Here is a 15412-nt window from a genome sequence, read left to right as displayed (position 1 = left end):
ATGATCTGACCAAGGGGTAGCTGACCAATGAACTTTGGTTAATTGCAAATTATGCTTATTGGCTGTCTTGAGAGAGAGGAGGTCAAGAGTGTCCTTTTGAGTGGGTTGCTTGATGATTCCAGCAGGAGAAATCCCAGGAATGGAGAAAGTCCAAGCAGTCACGCGTGTGGTTAGATGAATAGTTTTCTAGATGCAAATTTGTCTCCTAGATTGAGACACTCTGGACATAAAAGCATTATATACAAATGTTCCACAACTCGAAGCACTCATGTTCATCAAAGAGACCCTGAGAGGAAGGAATACACATAAGTGTATTCCAAATCGTCTTATACTCTTGCCAGTATTGCATTGACCAAAAACTATTATTGTTTCTGCAATGTGTATTACCAGCCAATCAAAGGCATAGCTATGGGGGGCATCCATTGCTCCTGACTTAGCAAATCTCTACATAGCCCACTTTGAGGAAACCTTTTTGAAAGAACATCCATTTAAAAATTGTTAAACTATATAAAAGACATATAGACAATATTATCATCATAGGAGTGAAGATACAAACACTTTAGAAAAAAATTTCAACTGGCTCAATTTGCAGGATAGTAATTTAAAATTCAAGATGCACTATGATGGACAAGAAATCAACTTTTTAGACCTACTTATTGAAAAAGATGGAAATCGCTTCAAGACTACTCTTTATAAAAATGTCACTGATCGCAATGCAAGCATATCTCCATTATATAACAGTTACCATCATCAAATGCTTAAGAAAAATCTACCTTTATGCCAGTTTCTTCGGCTAAGAAGACTTTGCACTGACTTTGAAGATTTTCAAAAAGAAGCAAGGAATATGAAATGAAGATACAAAAATAGAAGTTATCCCAAGCAATACATACAATCAGGGTTCAATAGGGCTAGCAAAGAAGATCATAGAATCCGAATCCTTGTGAAGTCTACACGTGATAGAGTATCACCCGACATTGTTTGCACATTAAGGTTCTCATACTTAGCAGGATATATTCAGAAGATCATTTGAAAACACTGGCATATACTTGAGGGACATGCCTGTTTCAAAGACAAGCGCATTATAATTGCATACGCGAGAGACCAGAATCTCAAGGAAAAACTGGTCCCATCATATCTCCCTGAATTACAAAATAATGACACCATTACTTTGGGACACACCAAATGTGGGAGATGTAGTGTGTGCAAACACTCTTTAGAGATATCCACATTCATACATCCTCAAACCAACCAGAAATACAAACTTAATCATACGTCCAACTGTACTTCCACCAATGTTATCTACATTGTTGTATGCCCATTCAAATTACTATATATTGGCAAAACTACAAGGATGGTCAAAACAAGAATTATGGAGCATCACAATAACATCAGTAGAAAGAATGAATCAGCCCCTCTGGTAGCACATTTGGAGACAGCAACACAAACAGTAGAAGATTTGAAGTTTTTCATCTTCAAGACGTTTAAAAGTAACTGGTAGAGGAGAAATATAGATCAGACACTTCTTAGAGAAGAACAGACACTAATCTTCTCTTTTAACACCCTTACTCCCTGTGGTCTAAATGCAGATATTGACTTATACACCTTTCTTGTAAATTATGATAAAATATCTTTAGATTCAGATACAGTCTATCCATATTTTTCATAGTCTTTTCCGGAATTATCATATGATCGTAGTCCTATATAATACAGTTCGTATATATTCATTCATGTGTAATTTACACAATGTTTTCCCACAGATTAAGGCCCCTCTTTTCTTAAGCAAGAATTTGCATATTATAATAAGGTTATTATAATCATTATGAGGGAACATAAGTATTGCCATACTGGGACAGACCAAAGGTCCATCAAGTCCAGCATCCTGTTTCCAACAGTGGCCAATCCAGGTCACAAATACCTGGCAAGATCCACCAAAAAAGTACAAAACAATTTATGCTGCTTATCCCCGAAATAGTGGATTTTCCCCAAGTCAAATTTAATAATGGTCTATGGACTTTTCCTTTAGGAAGCTGTCCAAACCTTTTTTAAACTCTGCTAAGTTAACCGCCTTTACCACATTTTCTGGCAATGAATTCCAGAGTTGAATTACATGTTGCGTGAAGAAAAATTCTCTGATTCGTTTTAAATGTACTACTTTGTAGCGTCATCGCATGCCCCCAAGTCCTAGTATTTTTGGAAAGAGTAAACAAATGATTCACGTCTACCCGTTCCACTCCACTCATCATCTTATAGACCTCTATCTTATCTCCCCTCAGCCGTCTTTTCTCCAAGCTGAAGAGCCCTAGCCGCTTTAGCCTTTCCTCATAGGGAAGTTGTCCCATCCCCTTTATCATTTTTGTCACTCTTATGTGCACCTTTTCTAATTTTTCTAATTTGAGATGCAGCGACCAGAATTGAACACAATATTCGAGGTGCGGTTGCACTATGGAGCGATACAAGGGCATTATAACGTCCTCATTTTTGTTTTCCATTCCTTTCCTAATAATACCTAACATTCTGTTTGCTTTCTTAGCTGCCACAGCACACTGAGCAGAAGGTTTCAACATATCGTTGACGACGACACCTAGGTCCCTTTCTTGGTCAGTGACTCCTAACGTGGAACCTTGCATGACGTAGCTATAATTCGGGTTGCTCTTTCCCACATGCATCACTTTGCACTTGCTCTCACATTAAATGTCATGTGCCATTTAGACGCCCAGTCTCCCAGTCTTGTAAGGTCCTCTTGCAATTTTTCACAATCCTCCCTCAATTTAACTACTTTGAATAACTTTGTGTCGTCAACAAATTTAATTACCTCACTAGTTACTCCCATCTCTAGGTTATTTATAAATACGTTAAAAATCAGCGATCTCAGCACAGACCCCTGGGGAACCCCACTAACTACCCTTCTACATTGAGAATACTGACCATTTAACCTACTCTCTTTTTTTCTATCTTTTAACCAGTTCTTAATCAACAATAGGACACTACCTCTTATCCCATGACTCTCCAATTTCCTCTGGAGTCTTTCATGAGGTACTTTGTCAAACGCCTTCTGAAAATTGAGTACATTTCTGTTTTCTCTCAGCCTTATTGATGTCCTGAGAGATCAAGTTTTGTTTCCCAATCTCATTTTTTCTGTTGATGTGATACCATCAACTCAGAAGTCTCTTGTTCTTGAAGCCACCATTTGAGCTGACAGAATCCTGATCACTTACCTAACATTGAAAGTTTTTTTCCTAGTGGTAATTTGATTTGGCTAGAACAGTGGTTCCATAACCTGGTCCTGGAGACACCCCAGCCAATCGGGTTTTCAAGATGTCCACAATGATTATTCAAGAGAGCAATTTGCATGCAGTGGAGATAATGCATTCAGATCTCTGTTATGAATTTTCATGGTGGATATCCTGAAAACCCGACTGGCTGAGGTGCCTCTAGGACCAGGTTTGGGAACCACTGGGCTAGAAGAATCAGTGAACTTCAAGTCTTAGTGTAGTAGAGCAGTGATTCCCAAGTCCAGTCCTGGAGTACCCCTTGCCAGTCAGGTTTTCAGGATATCCACATAAATATGCATGAACTTGATTTGCATACACTGCCTCCATTATATGCAGATCTGTTTCATGCATATTCATTGTGGATATCCTGAAAACTTGACTGGCAAGGGGTACTCAACGGCTGGACTTGGGAAACACTGTAATAGAAGATTAGTCTAATGAAACAATGAGCTGAGGACCAGGAAACCCCAGTTGAAATCCCACTGTGGCTTCTTGTGATATAGAGCAAGTTACTTAACCTTCCATTGCCTCAGGTACAAACTTAGAGTTTCTTTTATTAAGCTCTGGTAAATCTTTTATTAAACTCTGGTCTTAGCACACCCTTACTTTGGTCTCTCCCGCACTAAGGCCATTTTTACCACAGCTGTAAAACAAAAATGCCTTTTTTTCCCTTTTTACTCCATTAATAGCCATGTACTAATGTTACCACTATTGCACTAACCAGTTAGCATGCGGAATGTAGATAAGTTAACTGGTTAGTGCAGGTACTCTCTGCCTCTGACACTCCCCCCCCCCCCCCCCAAAAAAAAAAAATTATTTAGCTTGACACAGTAGCACATCCTTCAATAGTCTTCTGTGTTAGCACCTAATGCAGCTTACTAAAAAGACCCTTTAGATTGTAAGCTGTCAAGAGACATGAGAATAGCTATTATACATGAATGTAGCTCACCTTGCACTACAGCCGATAAAAAGGAGTGAACTAAGACCAAAATCCCCTTCTTTAGTCACCTATGAGTCTTATTAACAGTTTCATCATAAGGTATCTCTATAATCATCCTAAACTTCTACCAAAGGTAGTTAATCCTCACTTTAATATTCCCTTATCTCTTGTTTGTCCTGTTTGTCTGTCCTAATTAGATTGTAAGCTCTGTAGAGCAGGGACTGTCTCTTCATGTTCAAGTGTACAGCGCTGCGTATGTCTAGTAGCACTATAGAAATGATAAGTAGTAATAGGAATCTTTGGGATTCTGGAATCTTGCTACTCTTTGGGATTCCAGAATTTTGATACTCTTTGGGATTCCGGAATCTTGCTATTCTTTGGGATTCTGGAATCTTGCTACTCTTTATCCTTATCCCTTATTTGTCCTGTTTGTCTGTCCTAATTAGATTGTAAGCTCTGTGGAGCAGGGACTGTCTCTTCATGTTCAAGTGTACAGCGCTGCGTACGTCTAGTAGTGCTATAGAAATGATAAGTAGTAGTAGTAGTAGATGGTATGTAGTACTATCCCTTCAATACCATTAATCATTGCACTTTAAACATAAGCACAAGATGTCCCTTCAGACTCTGAACTGTAAACTAGCTCTTGCTTATCTTTTAAGACCAGAATATTTTAGAAAGTCTGTGCAGATTTGTCTCCTTCATTACCAGGAAACATACACAGGTAATTGGCTAGCATTCTATATTCAGCTGTTGTGATCAGACTGGTATTCTTTAATCCAATATAGTTAAACCTCATTAAATCAGAACCTCTGTTGGCTAACCATAGTTTTTAAAATCTGCTTTGTTAGACCAAGTAGCTGTTCTACAAATGCACTCTGCTTTACCCTTTCACATGGTACTATGGAAGTGTATTAAATCAAGCAGTAGTGAGCATTCTGTGGTTTATTTAACCCTTGCATCATATGAAGGAGCTTCTTGTCAATACTGAAACATTTTATTTATTTATTGTGAACACTTATATCCCACAAAATCCCACTGAGGCAGGCTCCATGTGGCTTACAACATTCAAGGAAAAGAATAACATAGTAATTCTAGAACAACAGAGATTCTCCGAGGACAAGCAGGCTGCTTGTTCTCACGACTGGGTTGACGTCCGCGGCAGCCCCCACCAACCGGAAAAAGCTTCGCGGGACGGTCGGCACGCAGGGCACGCCCACCGCGCATGCGCGGCCGTCTTCCCGCCCGTGCGCGACCGCTCCCGCCAGTTACTTTTTTCCCGCGACTGAGAGAGTCGTGTTTTTGCAACTCTCTCGTTTCAGCCGCCGGAATTTTCGACCGCGTTTACGCGGGTCGTCGCTCTTGGCCCTTTTGGCCTCTTCTTCTTTCAGTTTTCGTTTGTTATCCAAAAAAAAAAAAAAAAAAAAAAAGAATTTTGCGCGTGTGGAGCACGCGCTCCTCCTTTTTCCCTCGCTTTCTAGCGGGGACGCCTCGTTGCGGCCTAGTGGCCGCTCGGTCGGTTTCAATTTTCGTGGTGTGATTTTAGCCACCATTGCCGACTTTGACTTCGCCGACGCGATTTTTCCGTCGATGTCCTCGAAGGTCCCGAGTGGATTTAAAAAGTGTGGTCGCTGCGGCCGGCCGATCTCGCAGACCGACACCCACGCTTGGTGCCTCCAGTGCCTCGGGCCGGAGCACAATCTCAAGTCGTGTGCTTTGTGTCTCGGTCTCCGGAAACGGACTCAGGTTGCGAGGCAAGTTCTGCGGGACCGTCTTTTTGGAACTTGCGCCGGCCCCTCGACGTCGACCTCGACGGCATCGGTATCGAAGGCCGGTTCTTCGGTACCGGTATCGATGCCCGAGACATCGGCACCGATGGCAGCGACCCCAGGAGAACAGGTCCCGTCGGCCCGCCGGTCCGCCGGCGAGAGTGGGGTAGAGAGACCGCGTGGGCAGTCGGCCCCGGTCACTCCCTCAACTCGTGAGCCACGGGACCGAACCCTGTCGGACCCGGTGCCTCGAGACCGAGGGGGATCGACCTCCTCCTCCTCCATGCCCTCCGGCACCGGTGACGTGCACCGGAAGAAGGACAAGAAGCGCCGTCACCGGGAGCCCTCGGTGCCTGAGGAGGTGTCGACGCCGAAGCGTCATCACAGAGAGGAGAGATCTCCGTCGGTGGTGGAGGTACCGACGCGTCGGGGTTCCGGCACCTCGGTGCCGTCTCCTGGCCCCCAGCAGCTTCTGGCACCGACACCCTTGCCGGCCCCACCGCCTTTCTCGGCAGCGGGCCTGGACGAGTGCCTCAGAGCCATCCTTCCGGGGCTCCTGGAAGGGCTGATGCGCCAGGCTGTGCCGGCGCCGGGGGTGCTTGCGCCCTCGGCGCCGATGACTGTGGCGCCGGCGAGCTCTAGCCCGGCGCCGGGGCAGTCGACACCGCCGCCGCTTGCGGTGCCGGTCTCGACAGCCACGCAGGTGGAGTCCCCGTCGACGTCGATGGAGGGAGCTCCGTCCCCGCCGGCGCGGGAGTCCACCGCTCGACGACACCGAGGCCTCGGTGCCTCGACGTCGAGCCGGGCCCGGTACCGGACTCAGCTACATGAGCTAATGTCCGATACCGAGGATGAGGACTCGTGGGGGGAAGAGGAGGACCCGAGATATTTCTCCTCAGAGGAGTCTACGGGCCTTCCCTCGGACCCCACGCCGTCACCGGAGAGGAAGCTCTCACCTCCTGAGAGTCTCTCCTTTGCCTCCTTTGTGCGGGATATGTCTATAAGCATTCCCTTTCCCGTGGTCTCTGTGGAAGAGCCGAGGGCCGAGATGCTCGAGGTCCTCGACTATCCATCACCACCTAGAGAGTCCTCCACGGTACCGCTGCACAATGTCCTGAAGGAGACGCTGCTCCGGAACTGGGTGCGACCATTAACTAATCCCACCATTCCCAAGAAAGCAGAGTCCCAGTACAGGATCCACTCTGACCCAGAGCTCATGCGGCCCCAGTTGCCCCATGACTCAGCGGTCGTGGATTCTGCTCTCAAGAGGGCACGGAGTTCGAGGGATACCGCCTCGGCGCCCCCGGGGCGGGAGTCTCGCACTCTGGACTCATTTGGGAGGAAGGCCTACCAGTCCTCCATGCTCGTGACCCGCATCCAATCGTACCTGCTCTATATGAGCATCCACATGCGGACCAATGTGCAACAGCTGGCGGACCTGGTCGATAAGCTCCCGCCGGAGCAGTCCAGGCCTTATCAGGAGGTGGTCAGGCAGCTGAAGGCGTGCAGAAAGTTCCTGTCCAGGGGGATTTTTGACACCTGTGACGTGGCATCTCGTGCTGCGGCCCAAGGTATAGTGATGCGCAGGCTCTCATGGCTGCGTGCCTCTGACCTGGACAACCGCACCCAGCAGAGACTGGCCGACGTCCCTTGCCGGGGGATAACATTTTCGGTGAGAAGGTCGAGCAGATGGTGGACCAACTGCATCAGCGGGAAACCGCTCTCGACAAGCTCTCCCACCGGGCGCCTTCAGCACCCGCCCCCACGGGTGGGCGTTTTTCCCGGGCACGGCAGGCTGCACCCTATTCTTTTGCAAAGCGTAGGTACAACCAGCCGGCCCGAAGGCCTCGTCAGGCACAGGGACAGCCCCAGCGCGCTCGTTCTCGTCAACAGCGTGCGCCTAAGCAGCCCCCTGCGCCTCCACAGCAAAAGCCGGGGACGGGCTTTTGACTGGATCCACGGGAACATAGCCGCCCTACAAGTGTCCGTACCGGACGATCTGCCGGTCGGAGGGAGGTTAAAATTTTTTCACCAAAGGTGGCCTCTCATAACCTCCGACCAGTGGGTTCTCCAAATAGTGCGGTGCGGATACGCCCTGAATTTGGCCTCCCTGCCTCCAAATTGTCCTCCAGGAGCTCAGTCTTTCAGCTCCCATCACAAGCAGGTACTTGCAGAGGAACTCTCCGCCCTTCTCAGCGCCAATGCGGTCGAGCCCGTACCACCCGGGCAGGAAGGGCAGGGATTCTATTCCAGGTACTTCCTTGTGGAAAAGAAAACAGGGGGGATGCGTCCCATCCTAGACCTGAGAGGCCTGAACAAATTCCTGGTCAAAGAAAAGTTCAGGATGCTTTCCTTGGGCACCCTTCTGCCAATGATTCAGAAAAACGATTGGCTATGTTCCCTGGATTTAAAGGACGCATACACTCACATCCCGATACTGCCAGCTCACAGACAGTATCTCAGATTCCGCCTGGGCGCACGGCACTTTCAGTATTGTGTGCTGCCCTTTGGGCTCGCCTCTGCCCCACGAGTGTTTACAAAGTGCCTCGTGGTGGTAGCGGCCTACCTACGCAAGCTGGGAGTGCACGTGTTCCCATATCTCGACGATTGGCTGGTCAAGAACACCTCGGAGGCAGGAGCCCTCCGGTCCATGCAGTGCACTATTCAACTTCTGGAGCTGCTGGGGTTTGTGATAAATTACCCAAAGTCCCATCTCCAGCCAACTCAGTCTCTGGAATTCATAGGAGCGCTGCTGAATTCCCAGACGGCTCAGGCCTACCTTCCCGAAGCGAGGGCCACCAATCTCTTGGCCCTGGCTTCGCAGACCAGAGCGTCTCAGCAGATCACAGCTCGGCAGATGTTGAGACTTCTGGGTCATATGGCCTCCACAGTTCATGTGACTCCCATGGCTCGTCTTCACATGAGATCTGCTCAATGGACCCTAGCTTCCCAGTGGTTCCAAGCCACCGGGAATCTAGAAGATGTCATCCGCCTCTCCACCAGTTGTCGCACTTCACTGCTCTGGTGGACCATCCGGACCAATTTGACCCTGGGACGTCCATTCCAAGTTCCGCAGCCCACGAAAGTGCTGACGACGGATGCATCTCGCCTGGGGTGGGGAGCCCATGTCGATGGGCTCCACACTCAGGGTCTGTGGTCCCTCCAGGAAAAGGATCTGCAGATCAACCTCCTGGAGCTCCGAGCGATCTGGAACGCACTGAAGGCTTTCAGAGATCGGCTGTCCTGTCAAATTATCCAAATTCGGACAGACAATCAGGTTGCAATGTATTACGTCAACAAGCAGGGGGGCACCGGATCTCGCCCCCTGTGCCAGGAGGCCGTCGGGATGTGGCGTTGGGCGTGTCGGTTCGGCATGCTCCTCCAAGCCACATACCTGGCAGGCGTAAACAACAGTCTGGCCGACAGACTGAGCAGAGTCATGCAACCGCACGAGTGGTCGCTCCATGCCAGAGTGGTACGCAAGATCTTCCGAGCGTGGGGCACCCCCTCGGTGGACCTTTTCGCCTCTCAGACCAACCACAAGCTGCCTCTGTTCTGTTCCAGACTTCAGGCACACGGCAGGCTAGCGTCGGATGCCTTTCTCCTCCATTGGGGGACCGGCCTCCTGTATGCTTATCCTCCCATACCTTTGGTGGGGAAGACCTTACTGAAGCTCAAGCAAGACCGCGGCACCATGATTCTGATAGCGCCCTTTTGGCCCCGTCAGATCTGGTTCCCTCTTCTTCTGGAGTTGTCCTCCGAAGAACCATGGAGATTGGAGTGTTTTCCGACTCTCATTTCGCAGAACGACGGAGCGTTGCTGCACCCCAACCTTCAGTCTCTGGCTCTCACGGCCTGGATGTTGAGGGCGTAGACTTCACTGCGTTGGGTCTGTCTGAGGGTGTCTCCCGGGTCTTGCTTGCCTCTAGGAAGGATTCCACTAAAAAGAGTTACTTTTTCAAGTGGAGGAGGTTTGTCGTGTGGTGTGAGAGCATGGCCCTAGAACCTCGTTCTTGCCCTGCACAGAACCTGCTTGAATACCTTCTGCACTTATCAGAGTCTGGCCTCAAGACCAACTCAGTAAGGAATCACCTTAGTGCGATTAGTGCTTACCATTATCGTGTGGAAGGTAAAGCCATCTCTGGAGAGCCTTTAGTCGTTCGATTCATGAGAGGCTTGCTTTTGTCAAAGCCCCCTATCAAGCCTCCTACTGTGTCATGGGATCTCAACGTCGTCCTCACCCAGCTGATGAAACCTCCTTTTGAGCCACTGAATACCTGCCATCTGAAGTACTTGACCTGGAAGGTCATTTTCCTGGTGGCAGTTACTTCCGCTCGTAGGGTCAGTGAGCTTCAAGCCCTAGTAGCTCATGCTCCATATACCAAATTTCATCACAACAGAGTAGTGCTCCGCACTCACCCAAAGTTCCTGCCGAAGGTGGTGTCGGAGTTCCATCTTAACCAGTCAATTGTCTTGCCAACATTCTTCCCCAGGCCGCATACCCGCCCTGCTGAACGTCAGTTGCACACATTGGACTGCAAGAGAGCATTGGCCTTCTACTTGGAGCGGACACAGCCCCACAGACAGTCCGCCCAATTGTTTATTTCTTTCGACCCTAACAGGCTAGGGGTCGCTGTCGGGAAACGCACCATCTCTAATTGGCTAGCAGATTGCATTTCCTTCACTTACGCCCAGGCTGGGCTGACTCTTGAGGGTCATGTCACGGCTCATAGTGTCAGAGCCATGGCAGCGTCGGTGGCCCACTTGAAGTCAGCCACTATTGAAGAGATCTGCAAGGCTGCGACGTGGTCATCTGTCCACACATTCACATCTCATTACTGCCTCCAGCAGGATACCCGACGCGACAGTCGGTTCGGGCAGTCGGTGCTGCAGAATCTGTTTGGGGTGTAAATCCAACTCCACCCTCCAGGACCCGAATTTATTCTGGTCAGGCTGCACTCTCAGTTAGTTGTTCTTCGTAGGTCAATTTCTGTTGTACCCTCGCCGTTGCGAGGTTCAATTGACCTGGGTTATTGTTTTGAGTGAGCCTGAGAGCTAGGGATACCCCAGTCGTGAGAACAAGCAGCCTGCTTGTCCTCGGAGAAAGGGTATGATACATACCTGTAGCAGTTGTTCTCCGAGGACAGCAGGCTGATTGTTCTCACCTTCCCTCCCTCCTCCCCTTTGGAGTTGTGTTTCATACTTTATTGCTTGTCATTCAACTGGCGGGAGCGGTCGCGCACGGGCGGGAAGACGGCCGCGCATGCGCGGTGGGCGTGCCCTGCGTGCCGACCGTCCCGCGAAGCTTTTTCCGGTTGGTGGGGGCTGCCGCGGACGTCAACCCAGTCGTGAGAACAATCAGCCTGCTGTCCTCGGAGAACAACTGCTACAGGTATGTATCATACCCTATAAGGCAGTAGAGGGGAAGGGAGGGAAACAATAGGATAAAGGGAGGAGGGATTGCAGGAGGTCAAGCAGCAGAGGAGTATGATCGATCACATAGGTAGGTCTTTAGGGACTTCTTGAACAGGCTGTGATCGGATAGCTCTCTTAACGATAATGGTAATGCGTTCCAATAACAGGGACTCATAAAGATAAAAGAGGAGGCAAAAGTAGCTTGTATCTTAAATTCCTGCAGTTTGGAAAATGAAGATTGAGATAGGTGCGGGACGACTTCTCGGAATTTCGGGGAGGAAGGTCAATCAGGCTATACATATAAGCTGGAGCGTCCCCTTAAACAATCTTGTGCGTAAGAGCACAGAGTTTCAATTCAATACATTCTTTAATCGTGAGCCAGTGGAGCTTTTCACGAAGGGGTTTTGCTGCTTCAAACCGAGATTTGCCAAATAGAAGCCTCGCCGCCGTGTTCTGCGCAGTCTGGAGTTTCTTAAGGGTATGTTCTTTGCAGCTGGTGTAAATTCCATTGCAGTAGTTGAAATGGCTCAGGATGAGGGAGTGGATTAGAGTCCTGAAGAGGTCGAATGGCAGGAACTGCTTGATACGCTTAAGAGACCTCATGGAAAGGAACATACACTTTGCAATTGACGATACTTGGAGGTTGAGAGTCAAGTGGGAATCCAGAGTGACCCCAAGAAGCTTCAGACTTGTTGAGATATGGATGGAGAAGTCTAGCGCAGCAATCGTGCCCAGGATAGACTGTTTGAACGGGGAGGAGAGAATGAGGCAATGTGTTTTTTCCTTATTTAGCTTAAACTTAAATGTGCTAGCCCAGTTGACCATAATGGTGAGACTGTTCTGAATGTCCGCTGTGATTTCGGCTAAGGAAGTTTGGAAAGGAATGTAAAATAGTCACATCATCAGCATAGATGTAGGGATTCAGGCCATGGTTGAAAAGGGCTGTTGCCAGTGGGGTTGTCATGATGCTAAAGAGGGTAGGCGAAAGAGGGGATCCTTGAGGAACTCCACATTGCGACTTCCAGGATGGAGATATAGTGGATATAGCGTAAGGAGGAGATTGTGGTCAACCATGTCGAACACACTTGACAAATCAAATTGGAAAAGCAAGATGTTTTTCCCAAAAGACAGTTCCTTCCGAAAGTTGGACAGAAGAGTAACCAGCACTGTCTCGGTACTGTGGTGAGACTGAAATCCAGATTGGGAGGCATGAAGAATTGAAAATGTGTTTAAATAATCAGCAAGCTGGGAATTAACCATGCTCTCCATAGTCTTGACAAGCAATGGGATAGTAACAACAGGGTGGTAGTTAGAAATAATACTAGGCTCACACTTCAGGTCCTTTGGGATTGGTGTTAGGAGAATGTGACTGTAAATTTATCTGTAAAACTGAGCTTAGGAATCACTCATTTGTGTGCCTGATTGAATCATGCTTATTGATTTAGAAAGCAAATTTGTTGACCTATAACAGATATTCTCTATAGACAGGATTAATCAGGCACACAGTCTCACCTGCCTCCCCAGATTCATCATGACTGAGGGGACTGCTGTTGCATTACATTACATTATACTGGACTTATATCCCACTAATACCAAAAATAGTTCCATGCGGGTTACATATTAATTAAGAATGAACCACATGTGTAGGAAGGGCAGTGAATGCTCAGACAGTGAATGCTCAGAAATGTACTCTTGTTCTGAGAAAAATATCTCTAAATGGATTAGTTTTGTGCAAACCATGACAGTATCAACCTCACGTCTAAGCCAAGGTATGTGGAGCTCTGGGAGAACTGTTGTCTCAGCACCATCAAGTATCATCACTCTCACTTACATGCTTCATTAATCCCATTGTCTGGGGGGAAGGGGGGGGGGGCGGCACCTGTAACAGGTAAGCAACTTTGCTGTACCATGTTTTCATGTTGTTCAGATATTTTTACTGCTCTAATTGCCTATTGCTCATGTTTGATCTATTCTTACTGTACACCGCCTTGAATGAATTACTTCAAAAAGGCGGTAAATAAATCCTAATAAATAATAAATATTGACTGCATTTGTTCTGACAGTGCTACATTTGGTCAAAGTGTTTACAGTTTGATAGTATGTGAAGTTGCAATACATTGTACCTAAGATTTGTAGTTAAACAGTTTGTATCTCTGAAATACTTTATTCCATGCAGTAATAAAAGCAGGAAGAAACAGTTAATTCCCCCCTGAGGATCTATTGTTTAGCGCTGCCAAGAGATGGGAAAGGAGAAACTGTGGAACCTACATAATGAGAAATAAAATTCATTGTACCACAAGAGATCAGTAAAACTGGTCTTTTTATTTGAGCAGCATAATATTTCTTGTTAACAAGGAAAGGAGTCTGAGAGATAACATCTCTCTCCTTCCAAGTCCCCCCTGAAGTTTGACAACCCAAATGCTTACATTTATACCCTCAGTCACATAAGAGGTTATTCATCCATCTATACAGAATTCCATAGTATCAGCAAAACATCTTTTTTAAAATGCTGAGCTTAATCTGAGCAAATATGCTAAAAGTCTAAAGTATAAGGGCATAGTACAGTGGCAAAAGCCTGTTACGTATCATTTCTCAACTACTTTTAATAATAGACTAACGTTTATAACCTCTTCTCTTAAGTTAAACACAGAGTATGATTTACTTTTCCAAAAGAAGATGCCTTTCACAAGTGCTGGTCAGTTTCAGACCTTTATTAACCTCTAAATGTCTTTCTTTGTCAATATAGAGGTCTGCAGTAACAATGACTTCTACTGGTACATTCTGGCCATCTAGTCAGTGGAATCTATTAAGCTAGCATTTGCCAATAACTCATTTAAGACAAATTCTAACATTTTAAAGACACAAATGTAAACTCTAACTTTACCAATTCCACAAAGCAATTTTAGGTTATTTATACAAGATTTTTAAAGCAATCTGCCTGATACAGCTGAGATAAGTAAATATAGGCATGAATAATTACTGCTTGATAATGCACCACTAAGAAGCACATGATTACCATTTATAGCGAAATTACAAGGAACATGGGTGAACTTTTTTTTCTGTTGTGAATTTATATAGATTTTCATCAAGATCATTGATATTAACAAATGATTATATGTGTGAATTTAATACACAGACACATATATACTAATTGTATGATGAGCATTTAACTCCTGCAAGATTGCAGACCACTTTTTTTCACATGGCTTATGTAATGTTCTTAAACAGAGACTATAGGCTTTCATACCTGCCCCTGCGTACCAGCATCGGTCTATGGACTTCGTTTTTCTGCATATTATTGGTTGCAACAGACGCAAGCAGTCTGGTGTGTTACATCACTCGATTTACAGAGGAGGCTTTTGCAGCTCTCATTTGCATCATATTTATTTATGAAGCTTTGGAGAAACTTTTCCATCTAGGAGAATTGTATGCTTTCAACATGCACAATGATTTGGATCAACTGACTAAGTATCTGTGAGTATATTAATACTAAGCTGGAGTCTATCTTGCAGGTAATTGTACTTGATTGTGTGCAAGGAAGTGGTTATAAATTTAAACTGTGTGACTCTAATGTATTGCTTTTTATTTTTTTACAATTTTCAGAATCTTGTAAGAACTGTCATACAAAACATTTTGAGAAAATTAGTCTTAAATGGTTATTTGGTCTCTAAGTACCAAAAATGGATATAAATGTTCACAAAATATCTTGCAAAAGCTTCCCAAGATGTGAACTGAGGAATTAAAGATGGACTTCAATATAACAAAAATAACTTAGCAGGAGAAAAAGACCCCAGACATTGTAAAGAATTCTCACTGTGTTTACTATTTTTTATTTTATTTTATGTTACATTTGTACCCCGCGCTTTCCCACTCATGGTAGGCTCAATGCGGCTTACATGGGACAATGGAGGGTTAAGTGACTTGCCCAGAGTCACAAGGAGCTGCCTGTGCCTGAAGTGGGAATCAAACTCAGTTCCCCAGGACCAAAGTCCACCACCCTAACCACTAGGCCACTCCTC

The 15412-nt window shown here is 46.4% G+C and overlaps 1 protein-coding gene across 1 annotated transcript in view; it reads left to right on the top strand.

The window, feature by feature from the left end:
* Positions 1 to 15412, top strand: part of SLC4A7 (solute carrier family 4 member 7) — a 413178-nt gene that overhangs the window by 264352 nt on the left and 133414 nt on the right. Inside the window, 1 exon segment of the mRNA XM_030205798.1 lies at positions 14622 to 14867. Coding sequence (XP_030061658.1) covers positions 14622 to 14867 — 246 coding nt within the window.

This window comes from Microcaecilia unicolor, chromosome 1 (genome assembly GCF_901765095.1).
Source record: "Microcaecilia unicolor chromosome 1, aMicUni1.1, whole genome shotgun sequence".
In the NCBI taxonomy this organism is placed as follows: Eukaryota; Metazoa; Chordata; class Amphibia; order Gymnophiona; family Siphonopidae; genus Microcaecilia; species Microcaecilia unicolor.
The sequence above is the reverse complement of the archived record's forward strand: the minus strand, read 5'-3'. Positions and strand labels throughout refer to the sequence as shown.